Source organism: Fundulus heteroclitus, unplaced genomic scaffold, assembly GCF_011125445.2.
Source record: "Fundulus heteroclitus isolate FHET01 unplaced genomic scaffold, MU-UCD_Fhet_4.1 scaffold_54, whole genome shotgun sequence".
NCBI lineage: Eukaryota > Metazoa > Chordata > Actinopteri > Cyprinodontiformes > Fundulidae > Fundulus > Fundulus heteroclitus.
In genome coordinates, this window is record NW_023396967.1 from 1,281,006 (window position 1) to 1,297,868 (window position 16,863).

The window sequence follows — 16,863 nt, forward strand, 5'->3', positions numbered from 1 at the left end:
GTTTTTGCGCGCTGCACTAAACTTGAGTCAGATTTGTTTTGTTTTCACTAAAGAGGCCTGTAATTGTGGCACGTAAGACAAGTGGATGTTATTCCCATAGCAACAAGATCATATCTTTCCCAAGAGCAAGATTCATTAATTATGCTGTTTTTTTTTTGTGTGTTTTTTTTTTTTAGTTTTTTTAACAAGGCCTTTATTTTCTAGGACAAGAATTAGGATGCATGCTCAATTTCATTCCCCGCAAAAGAGCAGCTTTGCCGAGTGCATCACCTCTCCAGCTGCTACCCAGCTAATAGAGAAATTCTCTGTTGCCTGGAGAATATTAATACACTCATATCAATGCACAGACATGACACACACACACACACACAGACACTGGTAATGGGTTTGTGTACTTGTTTGTGCCGCGCTGTGTGCTTTCTGTGTCGGTGTTTACACGTTTTGTCATGAAGTGTGTGGAGTTTCAAGCCAGCAATGTTGTGGCACTTCTCATTCCATTTCACTCTATCTGAAATTATTTTCCGACGAGCCTAATGTTGTGGGTCGGCAGAAAGAGATTAAACATGAACTATTAGACTGTGTTTTTGTCTGCGGGTCCGAGTGAGAAAAAACAGAGATGAGGAAGGACCATAGAGGTGTTGAAAGTTTACTGTGAGATGCTGACACGCACTTTGACTTACAAAGTAGTCAGACCCCTGAAACTTTTTTCCCATTTTGTCACATTACATTTTGATTGATCAGCAAAAAACAATGCCTAACTATAATGTGAAAGGAAAAGGATACATGGCAACACCCCCCACCGAATCGATACTGTGCAGAATACCTTTCACTTCCATTAAGGCTGCAAACGTCTCTGCCAGTTTCACACTTCTAGTCTGACAATGTTGCCAATTCTTCTTTCTTCTTATCAACCGCCTTTACTCCTGACCTGCTTTCTTATCCATGCTGAAGAAACAAAATCTCCACAGCATGACGCCACCATCATTGTTTTTCAATGTGGAGATTGTGTTTTCAGCGTGATGATTTTGTCAATGAGTTTGCAAGAAGCAAGATCCCAGAACACGGGGAGTGAAACCAATTTCAGAAAAAAACAAACAAAGCGTTCCACCTTAGAGAACTATATCAGTTTTTGTTTGTGTGACTTGTAATAATCCAAACTCTTTCACATCTCTTTAGTATTATCTCTGTGTCCTGGTTGTCATTTTTGTGGCCTTTTTTTTGCTCTTGCCACGTCAATGCAGTTCAGAGCATATGTAAAGACACGTTCTGCAGAGCCGGCTTACCTGCGGCTCTGTCATTCAGTGTTATGCTCAGCCAGAATCATCCGTCTGTGAGATTCTCTTCTCGCTCCTTTTTTATTCTCCTCTCCCTCTTTTCTCACCTTTTTCACTCATACATATCCCGATACAGAGCACACTCTTCATCTTTCTTGGCTGAATCGCTCAGGTAGCAGCGTGCTGGGGAAAGGGAGTGTGGGGGTTTAATTGTGGGTGAGAAGAGAGCAGTAATGAGACGGTGGAACCGTCGAGAAGATTAGCAGAGAGAGAAAGGAGAGAGACTTGGGCTTGTGGTGAGAAAAGCGGAAAGCGGCAATATGAGAGATGAAAGAGGTGAGCAAGAGAGAGAGAGAACAGAGCGAGCCGAGGCAGTCGGTCTGCTGTGTCAGAGGTTCACTCAACCTCCTGCAATTCAAACCGTTTGCTCACACAGCTTTCACTTTCCCTCACTCATGCAAAAAACACACATAGCAACACATGGACACGCTCACGGGAGACTGACATCTGACTCCACGCGTTTCCTTTGAGCCCTGTGTACACACGTACTTCATGTGAGTCAGTCCATTTGTTCACACGAGACTCTCCATGATATCATTCATTCATTCATTCATTCATTCATCAGATTCTGTATGTGCGGAGAAACAACCTCCTTCTGTGGGTTTCTGTCCAAATCCTGCTTTGTGTTCGCAGGAGGAAAATAATGATCTGAAATTAACTTTAGACAGTTTAGTCATATTGAATGAATTGGAATAGTATTGAAATGTTCATTTATTTCAGTAATTAATTTCACTGGATAAAACACATGATATAGTTTAATTACACACAAACTGATGTTTTCCAGTGTTATTTTTGTTAATTATGATGATCTTCTGCTTACAGCTGGTGGACATTAACATTTAAGATTACATTTTATATCAGACCAATAAAAACAATTTTTAACATTGAAATGTAGGCTTATTGAAAAGTATGTTTAATACCTACCTAACACTTATTTTCAAAAGGCTCTTTTACTCTGAAAAAGGAGCCGCATCAGAATACATATTCTAAGTTGTTAAATATGACTGTAGACCCTTTGCTAACACTTCTAAGACCTGAGTTTGCTAAGACTAGGGCTGCAACTACCGATTATTTTAATAATCGATTAATCGTGTCAGTTATTTTTACAATTAATCGATAACTAGGAAGACAAAAAAAAAGTTCTCACACAAAAAAAACCAAGTTGCTACTTAGGTGTTCTGTTATAGTAATAATAAATAATATGTAAAAGATAATTTTGCTTCAAATAAAGAAGTTTATGTTGATTGTACATCAGTCAATCAATAGTCAATGTCTATATGAAAACCGATTTAACAAGAGAAGCTGTAAAACTTGTGTCAAAAACGGTTTGGTTGAACCTCACCCTTGTTCTGGTGCATCTAGGGGAAATAATTGGGCATAACTATGCAACCTGTGCAAAAACACCACTTCTGACAATCAAAGAAATCACCAGGTCATTTCAGACTGTTTCAGCACAAGCTCCATTTAATGTAAATACTACATGCTACAATTGTCCTATATTTCACTTCCAAGGATGTTTATTCTGTATGTTTTTTTTTTCCTGATTTTTCTTTGAAGAGTCAAAAAGGCTGTTCGATATTTAATACTTTGTATTTCTTCTGAAGGCACAGAACATTTTGGGATGATCATAACTTCCTCACGCTCTCTCAACAGCAACATCTTGAGTTGCTGAGCCTGTAGTGTAATTTTAGAAAGCAAAGTCTCAACCAGTCTCAGAACCTGGTGCGGGTCCATTTTGTGCACTCAGAACAGTCAGAACCAACACACCTCTGTGCTTGTTGTTTCTTTTCTGCATGAAGAAGTCCAAAACTTCTCCAGTTGTTTTGTGGAAATTCAACAACTCTGCTAAAGTCAGAGAGTTTCTACACTGAATAAAGCTTCTACTCAAGTAAATGCACGTCATGATCGGATTATTTGATTTTTTTGAGCCCATATAAACGCTGCATTCAGAATACTTTCTTTTAATCCTAATACATCTTAATCACATCGTGGTACGTTGCATGTAAACAAGCTCCTGTCACTAGCTAACCAGCTAACAGCTGCATTAGACGAGCTATCGGGCGGATTGAAGGCAAGGCGGCACCCTAAAGCACGACTTCATCAGCGCAGGACTCCGCTCACAGCCCATGAGTCAAGCCCTGTCGCCGTTTCACTCACTTTGACATGAAACAAACGTCAGATACTGTAACGACTTACCCTGCTGTTGAGCTCTCTTCACCATCATCAGTGACTCCATGTTATTTCAAGTCTCGTGTCACTGTGGCGCTCTCGTACCGTGTCAAATCTCTCACGTTACTTATTTTTGATTGTGTGAAGCGCAATGAGCTCCTCATCTTTTGAGGACTTGGTCCGAGCCGTGTCCTCTTGTGTCGTCATTTGTAGAATTTACTACAAAAAAGCAGCATTTGAAAATGCCGCCTCCGCTTTGTTTACACCGCTCTGCAGCCAGTCAGCCAGCATTGACGACAGCCTGCAGGTGAGGTAAGCGGCTCCGCAACGTGGCGAGTGACGCATTAATCACGCGACACAATAAATCGATGATGAAATACGTAGCCAACGCCTTTAATTGTCGATTCATATTGATTTTATTGATTTGTTGTTGCAGCCCTAGCTGGGACGTTGCAAACTTAGCTCCTAGAAAGCTCTTACTGTCATTATAAAAAATACTGCTCTTATTTTCAATAATGAAATCATAAATATTTAACACGATTATTTATTTACAATACATGCATTTATAGACACATGTATTGCATTTGGAGGACAGTGAGTTGCCCTGAAAAAATTTATTTTCCCATATTTTCTTGTTAAATCTGTATTTATCTAAATACAGAGTTGTAGGCTATTACTTTAAGATAAACACAAAAAAGCAATTTAGCATCTAATCTGAAGTAAAAAAATAAATAAAAAATGGATAGAAAAAACAAGCAAAGAATAATAAGTAGCAAAAATATAAAATCGGGTGTTTTGAAATTTACAAACATAGTTGCTCATGTTTTAGTGCACTCGCCTACTAAAAGATCTTATACATGTATTTCAATTTAAGCAAAATAAATACATAAATTACAGTCATATTGTTTGATGTGACTTGTTCATATTTTAGGCTGTAGCAAATCTCAATTTAGTTCAGTTTATTTGTGTTTGTGCTAAACCAACATAATAAGACGTTGTGCTTCTTTTTTTTTAAATAGTCAACTTTAATAACTAAAGGTTAGCTGCAGCCCTCCCTAGCTTGCTGCTTGCTTTGTTATGATTAAAGCCTTTTAGCATAATATCTGGGGTCAGAGAAGTGGTATTTTAGATAAGTTATTACATTATTAATCGTATATTTCATACTGAAACTAAATGTTCCTGAAAAAGTACGCCAAACACCCCAAAGAGACACTTGTAAAAGGTATCTAGATGTTGAAGTTACTATTGCATTTGTTGTTTAGTAATCTTTAAGTAAATTATTGTTTACTGTTCAATATTGACCCTTTGATTTCCAAGTTTGGTTGGTTGGGTCAGATAAGTATGTGGAATATGTTCTGATCAGTCTTCTTGATCCGTGATCTATATCGAGAATTGATGGGCCCTTCTTAAACAGGGAATTTAAGATGAAGAAAAGCACTAAATCTCTCGTAACAGCACCTGGGAGGCTGTGGTTGTAGCTACACAAGATGTTGATCATCGTCAACAGAACAAGATGCAGGCAGACTCCATGACAGGAAGGCTTATACTGTTACTGAAACGCATGGGGCTCTCCGGATCACTGACAATTCAACAATTTTATTTGTAAGTTGTGTTTGGTTTGTCTGTTATTCTTACATCAACAGCTTAAAAAAAATAAACTGAGATGGCCAAAGCTTCACTTTTCTTTCAGTTGTCTAATGACTCGGTGTATTTGTCGTTTAGGCTGTGCATCCACATGGAACCACCGTTTTGGAAGACCATAAATGATATTTTTTTAAATGAAGGGATGCATTTCGAAACGCTGTGTTCGTGTTTCCGGGTGTACACGTGATTCGCATCTTTTCTGATGCGATGTCGTAGTTTCGCCTATCTCCGTAACCCACATGTGCCTCACTCTCACAAATGACAACAAATAAGCTGCTGTCTGGTGTTGCATTCATGCTAAGGCAAATATTGGCTTTGTCAAGGCGGTTATTAGCGTCCTCGGACTCTTCCTTTCTAACAAGCCTGCTCTACATGGCGTGTCCCTAGCCAAAGCACATAAAGATCACGCTGAGCATGTGTAGATGTTTGTGTTTTATGTTTACTTCATGAGTTGTATGGCCATTTTCTTTTACATATTTCTGTGGCTGTTTCACAGCGCCACCATTGGGCCCAGCATACTACAGCATTTCAGCGATGCTGCGTCTTCTTGTGCGGACGCTAATTTTTTCCTAATTGTTTAGGAAAATTTACTATTTGTCTTTGTGTGTACGGACCTAATTCTGCTCAAAAATTTTTTTTCACTTTCTTAAATATTCAGGTCTGAGGTTTTTAAACATTTTGGATTGACTGAGAGCGCTGAAGTTGTTCAACAATAAAATGTATTCTCAAAAATGTAGCTTGCCTAATAGTTGCGCACACAGGATATAACTCTAGAGTCTGCAGTTGTTTAGATGCACACCCTGCTCTTTTAAGCCATTAAATTCAATTTGTCTAGCAAAAAGAAGAAGTTGCAGCTGCTTAGAAGCTTGATATTTATTTCAAAGTGTAATTGATGCTTCAAATGGTCATTTAAATGATTCAACTATCTATATTTCTTATCAAGAAGATAAGTATAGTCTGATTTAAACACACAACTCTTCCAAGCATATCACCTCAAGGTCTTGAGCTCTTAGTCTAAAAAGAGAAAAACAAAAAAACAAAATGATTGTGTTGCAGGACTTCAGTAAAATGCTGGAAACTTTGCATGAATTTGGGGGAAAATAAAGGTTTAAAATCTAACATCTTGGGGATCCCTTGTGCACCAGTTTATCCCAACTGCTTAGCTGATCCTGTATTTTTTTTATGTATTAATTTACATGTAGGGTTTGAGTATGAATAAGCAGTTTTGTTATGACAGAAAGATACTGAAAATGGTTTGGCGTGACCGAACAGTTCACATAAGTGTGTCATGACAATTTGCGGGCTGTTATTAAGTGTGAAGCAGTGTTGCCATTTTTATTCAAAAGAGATTTTTGTTCTCATTTTGTCAGGTTTAACGTGTGATGAGCAAGCAGATGGGAAAAGAAAAGGTCGACCTAAAACTGACGGTCAGGAGCTTAGGAGCATTCCTGTGAGTATCTCTCCTGCGACATGATTGGGCTTTATTATCCGTGCACAGTAGACAGTTCCTTGTTAACGTCTGCAAGATAAACCGACTCGGTGGAAGAGAAAATCGTATGTTCTCATTCTGTTTTTATCATCTCTGAGCAGGCCCATTTGATAATACAATGGAAGGAAGAGTTCAAGCGCCGCTCCAGGGTTAAATGTCCATGTTCAGGCTGTTGGTTAGAATTTCCCAGCATCTGTGGCGTCAAGTACCACTATCAACGCTGCCAAGGGGTGAGTCACTGCCCTCTGCTTTTCCTGCTATGCGACTACTTTTGCTTGGATTCTTCCAAATTTGCTTTAAAGATTCAAGAAACTCACCTGATTCTTAATTGAGCATCAAAATTTAGAATTTACAATGCAACGTTTTTCTTCTTCAATGGTTTATTAGTTACCTAAAAGCTTTAAATAATAACCTCCCACTGATATCGGTTATTGAGTAGGGGGAAGGGCTTAAACTAGATCCCCTCTCCTCGTATCTTTATTCAGCCCACTGTAGCAGAGAAGCTGAGTCATGGCTGTCCCTACTGTGAGGCAGCTTTTGCCACAAAAGTACGGCTGGAAAAGCACAAGCTGTGGAACCACCCCGACAGAGTTAGCAAGGAAGCCAAGGAGGAGCAGCTTCTTAAGAAGTCCAACATCAAGAAAAGGTGACTTAACGTTTAAATCCAGACTCATAGTCACCGAGCGGACATTGTTCAAAAGGTGTTGATGACCTGACCTGTCCTCACCGTCTGTGAATTTCAGGGCCATGGAGAACAGCCACCCCTCGCCGATGTTCTTCAAGGTGAAAAAAACGTACGAGGTGTCCGCACCGTCTCAGAACGGAGAACTGGCCCACCTTAAGAGCGAGAGGAAAGCGCACGGTCAGGTCCCGGCTTCACAGCCGGTTCACACGTCGCATACAGTCCAGCCTCAGAGCCAGTGCCAAAGCGCATCATCTGACGCTGGAGGGAGTGAAAGCGAGGGCGGGAGTCTTCCCTCGTCTTACCCCGACGAAGATCCAGAACGAATGAGGCACAGTAAGATTGCAGCAAACTTTTGTAATGTACGTTATGTTTGCCGTATATGCTTATTCTTTGATGATATAATGACAGTTCCTTTTTGTTTTTAATGATCCAGGACGGAAGCAGAAAACTCCTAAAAAATTCACGGGAGAACAGCCGTCAATATCCGGGACATTTGGACTGAAAGGTAAGCGGTATCTGCTGCAGATAATCCAGCCTTTCTAATGGAAGTTTGTGCTCTTCCACTCTTTTTAATTACCATGTTGCTGTGATTATAAAGATGATAAACACCCTGTCTGTGCAGACAGAATCAGCATTGATTGCAGAAGATCTCAGGATTTGATGTTTTATTTAATTATACAACTCTAGGAGAACCAATATACCACTGTGTCCCTGCAGAGTTGATTTCTGGCCTTATACAAGGCAAATGCATTGGGTTTTATGATGGGTTGTGTCATTGTGAGTGCTCCCTATTGCTACTGATCAATGAAGCTAGTCTTTTAACAGCGTTAATGTGGCTACTGCTGAGATGCTTCATTTCTGGCTAAATGAAACAGTGAGTCACACACACAGCTTTACCAACCTCCTTCTGTCTCTGTCTCATTGATATGCTGGAAATATTCAGTGACTCATGTAGCATATTCAGGCAGTAAAGCACTTCTCATCTCATATCAAGCAACTCATCTGCCGTTTTACAAGACTGATTGCTCTCTTTCAGACTGCTTGTCGTGGATGTATGTGCAGAGCCTTGCAAAAGTATTTAGGACCCTGGAAGTTTTCCACATTTTGCCTCAATATAACCACAAAATCCACTGCAGTTTATTGGTATTTTATTTGACTGACCAAGGCAAAGTAAAGCAGCATTCTAAGCAGGATAAGATGCTACATGCCTTTAAATCTTTCCTTTTACTCTAATATGACTAAACAAAACCCATCATAACCAATTGCCCTGATAGAGTTTTAATTTTACTTCATCATGAAGACTCTAAGTAACGCAGCAGAGAGGTCAGAAAGAAGGTTGTGAAGACATTCAAGCACATTTAGATTATAAGACAGATTCCCCAAGTTTTGAGAATCTGTAGGAGAACTGTTTTATCCATTGTTCAAAAAAAAGAAAAAGTATGACATGAGTTGTCCAACTATAATGTAGCAATGAAAGCATTTATCAAAGACGTGGCCAGAAGGCCCGTGTTACCTCTGGAGATAATAGAGCTAGATTAGATCTACAGCTAATGGGAGAGAATCTCTTGGCAGGACAACTGTCATATGTTCAATCTAGCATCTACGGAGAGGCAAGACATTCTTGAAAGAAAGCTTTTAAAGTGTAACTCACCAGAGCCTTACACTGCCCAATATGGTATTTGAAAATTGTATCAAGAGGAGGCGTTGCCGAGCGGACCAGGAAACGTGTGGTTGGGAAGGTCTGGGCTACTAGTAAAAGCTAAATACATGCTAAATAAACTACCTGAATGCTAAGCTAATACATCACTAACCTGAAAATCAATAGGATTGCAAAACTCGCTATTAAATCTCCAACTCGCTATGGAGGATACGAGACGGAGCCGCTTTTATACCGCACAGCGGCAGCACTTCTGACCTCAGTTTCTTCCTTTGAACTAATAGCAATACTGATTCAAAAGTCAATGCAAGACAACCATTGAAACTTAGGAGGGCGCCACACTGATGTTTTTTTTTTACAAATATGCAGTAATTTCTCAAAATAATCACCAGGATATGTAGACAGCACTATAAGACAACAATGATAGCAAATTATGAGCAAAAAAAAGTTGATTGATCCTGTAGCTATGTAGGAGATACATGGAAAACATGAGGAAAAAAGGTGCTTTGGTCAGATAGCCAATATTACCAATATTATAAATTTTTGTCAGACATGCACAACACTAAATGTTATGAAAAACTAACACATCGCCCTGAGCAGAGGACCCCCCATAATATAACATGATGGTGGTATGATTAAGGGTTGCAGGATGCTTCAGCATCGACAGAGAAGCTGGTCTAAGTTGATAGGATAACGGATAGAGTTAAATAGAGGGTAATTTTAGAAGAAAACCTCTGATATACTGCAAATTGAGAAGGGAGCTGCAATTCACCCTCCAGCAGGAAGGCAACACTAAACATACATACGGCCAAAGTAACAGTGGAGTTGTCTAGGTCTGAGCATATTCATATTTTAGAACGACCCAGTCAAAGTCCAGACATTAATTCAATCTTTTGCAAGAGTCTCTGTTCCCTCATTGCAACTGTATCCCGCCCTGATTTAAAAGCGGGATCAAATATAATGTTTTTAATATAGCTTTTATTTCTTCTGCAAAACTGTTGCACTAAAACAATTCCCTACATTTTATTCACACACAGCTTCAATCCCTTATTGACCTCGTTCACTCTCTGTGCCTCTGATAATTGTTCTTTTGGTAAAAGATAGTTTATGTGCGCTGTATTGTGTTAAAATTCATAAATGATTTCACAAGGTTCATTTGTAGACCCAAACAAGTTTATATATTGAGAAAACAAATATGTTAAATTGAAAAAATTTCAGATTTTATTAATAAATTAACATTTATTACTACACATATAGACAAAAGTACCAAATATAGGCACCGTTAAGTACTGGTATGGATTCCCAGTTAACGGGTATCAGTACCAGTGTTGGGCCAGTGTGGTGCACGCGCATGGGAGAATGGGGAAAAGCATCTGCCACTGCGACTGCACAGGTCTTTGGTTTAGAGGCGGGATGTCTATGTCGGTGCTAATGCATCAATTACGCCGATTACTGCACCGACTCAACAAAGTGAACGAGAGCGCGTCACTCACGTGGACGCCCAAAGGATTCGGCCCAATCACTCTCTCATGAACTGACTAATGGATCCTATAGAGGCAACTGCAGTAAATGGAGGAAAACTCATTTTACACGTCGGGTAATTGTAAGGGCATGTGTGAGAAAGGAAAAAAAAAATCTTTAAAGTTGCACAATGCTCCTTTAACTTTCACTCTTTGGTCTCTCATTTAGCGTTGAGCATTATTTTCTCTACCTCGTTCGATTCTTTCTCTTTTCCTCAAACATGTTTATTGGCCAAATAATTGCTAACGTAGCAGTAATATTTGTATGTGTGTGTTTCAGGCATGACTAAGGTAGAAGAGAAGCTGAAAGCAGGTCGTGTGAAGAGACCAGAGGGCTGTGGGTTCAGTGATGAGTCTCAGAGAAGACCTGCTCCTGCTCAGTCCTCCAAGAAAGAGCCAGCAACAGGAAGCTCGGGTGAGAACCTAGATAACCTCTCTCCATTAAATACTTAAGTAAATGAAATTTAAGAATTAGTTTCAATAGCAATATTAAAATGGATATCTGTGCAAATACAAGTTAACCTAGGGTGATTACTTACAAAATCCGTGTGACAAAAAAGGATTTCTATAAGATTGTCATAGCCCATAGTTTATTGCAGGTCCTTCCTCCCAGAGGCTGTTAGACTTTTTAACTATCCGTGCTCCCAACGATCTCAAACTCTACCTGTTAACGTCCCTGCTGCTATCTGTGCAGTTTTCCCATTTCGTGTGAATAGTTTGTTGGTATATTTATACACAAATATGGAACGGTTGCGCATTTTGCTCATATTTTTAATTGCCCTACTCAGTTGCAGCTTTCTTTTAAAGTAAGTTTTAATAACTGTACAATATTATTTTCTTATGTTGTAAATTTGCCTTTACAATAAAGTCTCTTATTCTTCATTCTGTTTTTATGGATACCTTTATGTGAATCTGCAGGTTTCCATTTGCCTGTAACTGCTGATATGCTTGAATTTCCCCACTGACGGACAATAAAGGATACTTCTGTTCTATAGTGGTCCGTAGAGATTTTTCAAGATGCTACAGGCTCTCAAAAGCTCGTTTTACTAAATTTTACATTTATTTTATCAGCTTGAGCAATGCCACATCATTATGGCAGATTATATAAGTATTCTGCTCTTAAATCTTTGTTCATTCACGGATCTTCTGTGACTGTTTTATCAAGGAGACGTGGCTCGACCAGACTCTAGCAATTAATATATAAGAGGCAAGTAGCATGTGAGAAAGGAGGGAGTATAAGCTTGTGTTTTCATCTGAAACATTTTATTGATTCTTCCTTCCTATGTTTGCGCATACCTTTTAGTGTGCTCACCTGTTCAGTGTGTATTAAAGAATTGGTTGTGAGAAAACTTCAAAACACATCTGGTAAATCTATGCAATTAAACTGAAAGAAAGAAAGCATTATTGTGACCCGTATCCTCAAGGTTTTACGTGCGCCTAGCAAAGCATTCTTGTTTCCTATTTGTTGCTCAGGTGGTGTTTCTGACACTCAGTGGCAGCGAACAATCTCAGAGCGAGGTGAAGTGGTGTGCCCGACCTGCTCCATTGTCACCAGAAAAACAATCCAAGGCCTGAAGAAACACATGGAGATCTGCCAAAAGGTAAGCGAGCGGTATGCCCGCCTACCACATAGGGACCCAAAATACCGTGGATTCTTAAAATGTCTTAAATTTGAAAATCAAAATTTAAGGCCTTCAAAAGTCTTAAATTCACAGAATGTTTAGATCTTACATTTTTTTAATAGGTCTTAATATTCTTACGCCCATGTAACTTTACCTCAAAGGCACCAAAAAATAGTCAATAGTCAATCCAGTAATTTTATGAATGCAATTCTTTAGGACATTTATGTATGTCGGGATATAGGTCTTAAATTTCATGCATAATGGTCTAAAAAAGGTCTTAAAAAGTCTTAAATCTGAGTTGGTGACACCTGCAGAAACCCTGCAATAATTCCTACAAATTCATGCAATTTCGGGCACTAGAAGGTAGATATGAAGAGAGTTTCATAACCACAAAAAACTCTTAACCTTCTTACGGCTTAAAATAATTTTAATGGGATGCCAAAATAGTTTCAATAGAGGCTACAGTGCTGCTTGGGGGTATGGAGCAAATAGTGACCCCTTCTCTGTCTGTTGCTGCACACTGCCAATCAGCTGACTGAAAGACCTCAACTACACATTTCCTTTGCTCACAAGGAAGACAAGCTCAGCTGTTTGGAAATATTTTTGGGTGGGAAATAAAACACAGTCAGGGTCTGGAAGCTAAAATAGTGCCACCTATCCGTCCTGTTCAGGTAACATTGTTTTATAATTACAGTTGTCAAGCCACAAGGAGCATGTCTCTTAAGAGGCCTTGTTCCACCTGGGGACGAGCATATAACCCAACCAATTAACTGGGACAGTAACAGCATTAGCTGTCACATTTTTAGTGTTAAATTATTGTAGAAATACAGTCATGGTATTTATTCTATTGAACCATAGTCTCTTTACTCATATTAGGTGATGTTATGCAGTACAATGATCCATCATCTTTGACTAACCACAAAAAAATAAAAAGTTTTCAAGAATTGGCACATTACCTTGCCAATTGCTTTATCTACTGTGACAAGGTTAAGCTCCATATTGTATGAATATGCTCCAGTAATAAAATCCTGTTCTTCGGGTGCTGCCCCACTTTGGATCAGTGTTAAAATGTACTGTCTGCAGTCCAAATCTGTCATCCTCCAAAGCCATTCTAAGACGTCTGGAGACCTTGCTAAATGGATCAAATTTAAATTTTATATCCTTTTTTCATGTTTTTATTTTGATAAACTAAATATGCCTTTCCAGTGTCTAAGTTTAGCTTTTATTTCACCATAAAGAGAATCCATCTGTGCACAGCCAGGGAGTTTTTACAGTGATGACTGTATATACACCAGATAGCTATAAAATTTAAATCTGCCAGTATATCCAGCATGTGCAGTAATTTCTGCTATTTTTTTGGTCACAATATGCTCATTTGTTGTTGTTGTTGTTTTTTTTACCTTAAAGCTAATGCCATCTGAAAGATCTAGTGCAGTAAAACTATACTCCTGTATAAACAGTGTTTATTGATAAATGACGTAAGGGGAAACATGAAAAAGGTTATCCAAGTTTATCAAACTGAGCTCTTCCAGTGGGGGAAATGGTAATTTGTTCCTATAGTCATTGTAATTGCTCAGTGTGTGCTAACCCTGTTAAAATAGCAAAAACAAATAAGGGACGTCTCACATTTACAAAGGGTCACCCACCATCATAGCACATCAGTGTACAAATTTGCTATGATTATTGATGTGCCTCTATTTTTTATTTCTTTGGGAGAGGGTTTGTGAGGTTTTTTTTAATTTACAGACACGTTTAGTTATTGATTAAATGTATCTATAGTGATGGATCCAGTTTAGAGCAAAGCTAACGTGGCTTTTTGTTTCATGTAATTGATTCTCTGCAGCTCCAGGACGCCCTAAAGTGCCAGCAGTGCCAGAAACAGTTCCGCTCCAAGGCGGGCCTCAACTACCACACCATGGCTGAACACAGCAGCAAGGTAGACTGTCACATGTTGAATTTGTTTAAAAGTCGGCTTAGATACACACCTTGTGGTGTCTTTTTTTTTTTTTTTGCTTCATTCCTTAATCTGAGTCTGAGGGGAATGCTTTGTGTTTTGAGAGCTCTTGGTTCAGCTTTGTCACTGCTCTAACTTTTACTTGCGTCTCGTTCACTGGCACCACCAAGTAATGCTTTATGTTTAAATGTCGGTCCATTTAGTAAAGATAAATCTATTCTGTTTATTCCTTAAAATCTTATCCAGTTATTTAAAAACAATCATAAACTGGATGATGGCATTTTGTTTTTGTTTTTTTGCGTGTATTGCTTTCTAAACCTGTTTTAAGCCTGACGACGGAGAGCTTCATTAAGATACTATCAAGGCTGCTCTTGCATTAGAGCAATGGCACCGCAATGAAGTTTGTTAAATAATTCAAGCTGCTTGTTTGTAAAGGTATCATAAAAAATTAACAACTCTACAGGCAGGGACCCTTCAGGCTTGTAGCATGTGGTCTGGTTGTAAGCACATGTGATGCATGTGCTTATACATGTATACTTATGACATGTGTCATGCTTGGACGTTTTGTGGAAATGACCCAGCCAAAGTTAAACTGTGTGATGCAACCGTTTATCTTCATAAGGGACTTGTACCCCAGACGTTTTTGGCAGTCTTACAGTTGAGCAGCGCGGATTACATCAGTACGTTAGGTATGCGTTAAACATAAGATCGTTGGACATTTAAGTCGATGAATTCTCTCAGGAAACAAACATGCTCTGCATAGTTTACAGATGAGATCGTAGTTAGTGAAGCTGTGGAAGGTTTCAGTATTTCTGATTTAGTTTTCTCACTTGTGTGTTAGTACCCGGATCTTGAAGTAGCTGAAGATGTGGAAAGCTGGAATCTGCAACTTTCTGTTGTTCATTTATAAACCTCTGATGCTGAATTATGTGCTAAAAGTTCAGAGCAGGATTTGTTTTTTTGTATTGTTTTCACAGATCTCACATATATGTAGACATTAGGTTAAAGAAGAACATTGTAGCACCACAGCAGCATCTGCTAAATGGGATTTATTTATATGGTGCTTTTGGTAAGCAGAAGCAAAAGCACCATCTTTCAGACCTCAACTTGAACTCCAGTCCTTTTATGTGTTGGGATTTGTTTTACCACATCAGAGTTTTATTAATATTTGCCTTGATTAATGTATTTCTCCCCAATTTGCATGCTGGTTTATTGACGTCACACACCCCTGCTGCTGTAGTTTGATATTTCTGTAGTCTGCGGGGATCTTTAGTTTCTTGTGTTTTAAGTTTATCTATGTGGACCATCACAGGGCAATGCAGACACATACAGGACAAACAAATGATGAGTCTCTCTCTCTCTTTCTTACTCTCATTTTGCTCTGGATATGTTGGAGAAATTAATAATGCATGTTGATGTAGAGTCATGCTTTTTTTTTTTTTTTTACCCTGTCAGTGTAAATCACTGGCACAACCTGCCAGTAACCATTATCGTTGAGATAAAAGGGCATCTCCTCTTTACCTTCACCTTTTAGCTGTTGAGGAGTCGCGTGCCATCCGTCTCTTGGTGAGTTAACACATGAGTAAACACGTGAAGTCTACCCCCCTGGGATTCCTCAGTAGGTCCAGACTCTTTCCAGCGCCCTGCACTTCTTTCTTCTCCCTGGCAGCTTTACCATCTGTTGTTCGGTTCATGGCTGCGTTTGGCACCAGGCGACATTCAAGTGAAAACACGAGTTTGACGCTTGTCATAAGCACGCGTCGAGTAACAGCCTCAGCATGAAATCACTTATTGATCCTGCCACAGTGTGAACAAATGAGACGGAAAACATGTTTTCTTTTACAATGTTCTTCTGATGCGAGGAAGCGGGTGTTGCTGTGGTGGAATGCGCTTATGCGGCGTTGTGTTTGTTCCCCCCTCAGCCCTCAGGGAGCGAAGGCCAGACGGGGAGCGAGCACGGAGAGAGAGAGCGGCTGCGGCGAGTGCTCAAACAGATGGGACGAATCAAGTGTCCTAGTGAGGTATTCTCTGTTTCTTTGCCTGGCATTTTCTCTTTCCTTTCTTTTGTCATACACTGTTGTTTCTTTCCTGCATCCGTCATTCACATTTTTCTTAATATTGCTGTCTTATATGCCATCATTTCTTTCCACATCTACGTGTTAGGATTTGGGGTCTTTTTTTTCTTTTCTCAAACTTGTTAGATATTTTCCCCTGCTGATGTTCCCAAATAGGACATAAAACTCGCCACGTGTGTCTCTCTCATTTTACAAGGAGCCTAACTCAGTTTAAGCGGTTTTTTTAAATTTCTGAATAATTATGGAAAAAGAAAAGAAGAGTATGGAAAATACTACTGGAAATGGACACCAGCCCACCCGTAACCCTGCAAGGACAAGCATGTATAGATAATGGATAGATGAATGGATGTCTTCCCTGCCAACCTTTATAATAGCTTTACACATCTATTCATCCATTCATCCACAAGTTGCCCTGCAAAACTATGCAGACCCCTTAATTTTAGCAAATTCTGTGACTTTATACCATAGTGTATAATTGTGAAGTGGAAGAAAATAGAAAATGGTTGTCTGTTTTTGCAAATAAAAATCAAAAAAGTGTGATGTTCGTTTGCATGGAGCCTCTAAAGGGACATTGAAGGAAAGATTTATTTTGTTTTTTATTGTTCCTTCATTGCCTTTTTTTAGGTGCTCTGCAGAATTTGTATTAATCTTTCTTCACTCTGATACCACTACATAAAACTCAGTGCCAACAACTTCCTTCTGAAGCCACAAAAT

The 16,863-nt window shown here is 39.2% G+C and overlaps 1 protein-coding gene across 6 annotated transcripts in view; it reads left to right on the top strand.

Annotated features, from left to right (window-relative positions):
* The window catches only part of znf512b (zinc finger protein 512B), a 45,691-nt gene that overhangs the window by 19,151 nt on the left and 9,677 nt on the right, over positions 1-16,863 (top strand). For 5 of the 6 annotated variants that reach the window (XM_036132750.1, XM_036132748.1, XM_021316259.2 and 2 more), the window contains 9 exons: positions 6,518-6,597; positions 6,738-6,866; positions 7,122-7,282; positions 7,380-7,654; positions 7,749-7,826; positions 10,779-10,913; positions 11,972-12,099; positions 13,964-14,056; positions 15,997-16,095. In XM_036132750.1, coding sequence (XP_035988643.1) covers positions 6,518-6,597; positions 6,738-6,866; positions 7,122-7,282; positions 7,380-7,654; positions 7,749-7,826; positions 10,779-10,913; positions 11,972-12,099; positions 13,964-14,056; positions 15,997-16,095 — 1,178 coding nt within the window. The remainder of the gene's footprint in view (positions 1-6,517; positions 6,598-6,737; positions 6,867-7,121; positions 7,283-7,379; positions 7,655-7,748; positions 7,827-10,778; positions 10,914-11,971; positions 12,100-13,963; positions 14,057-15,996; positions 16,096-16,863) is intronic. The other variant, XM_036132751.1, reaches the window with a different exon arrangement.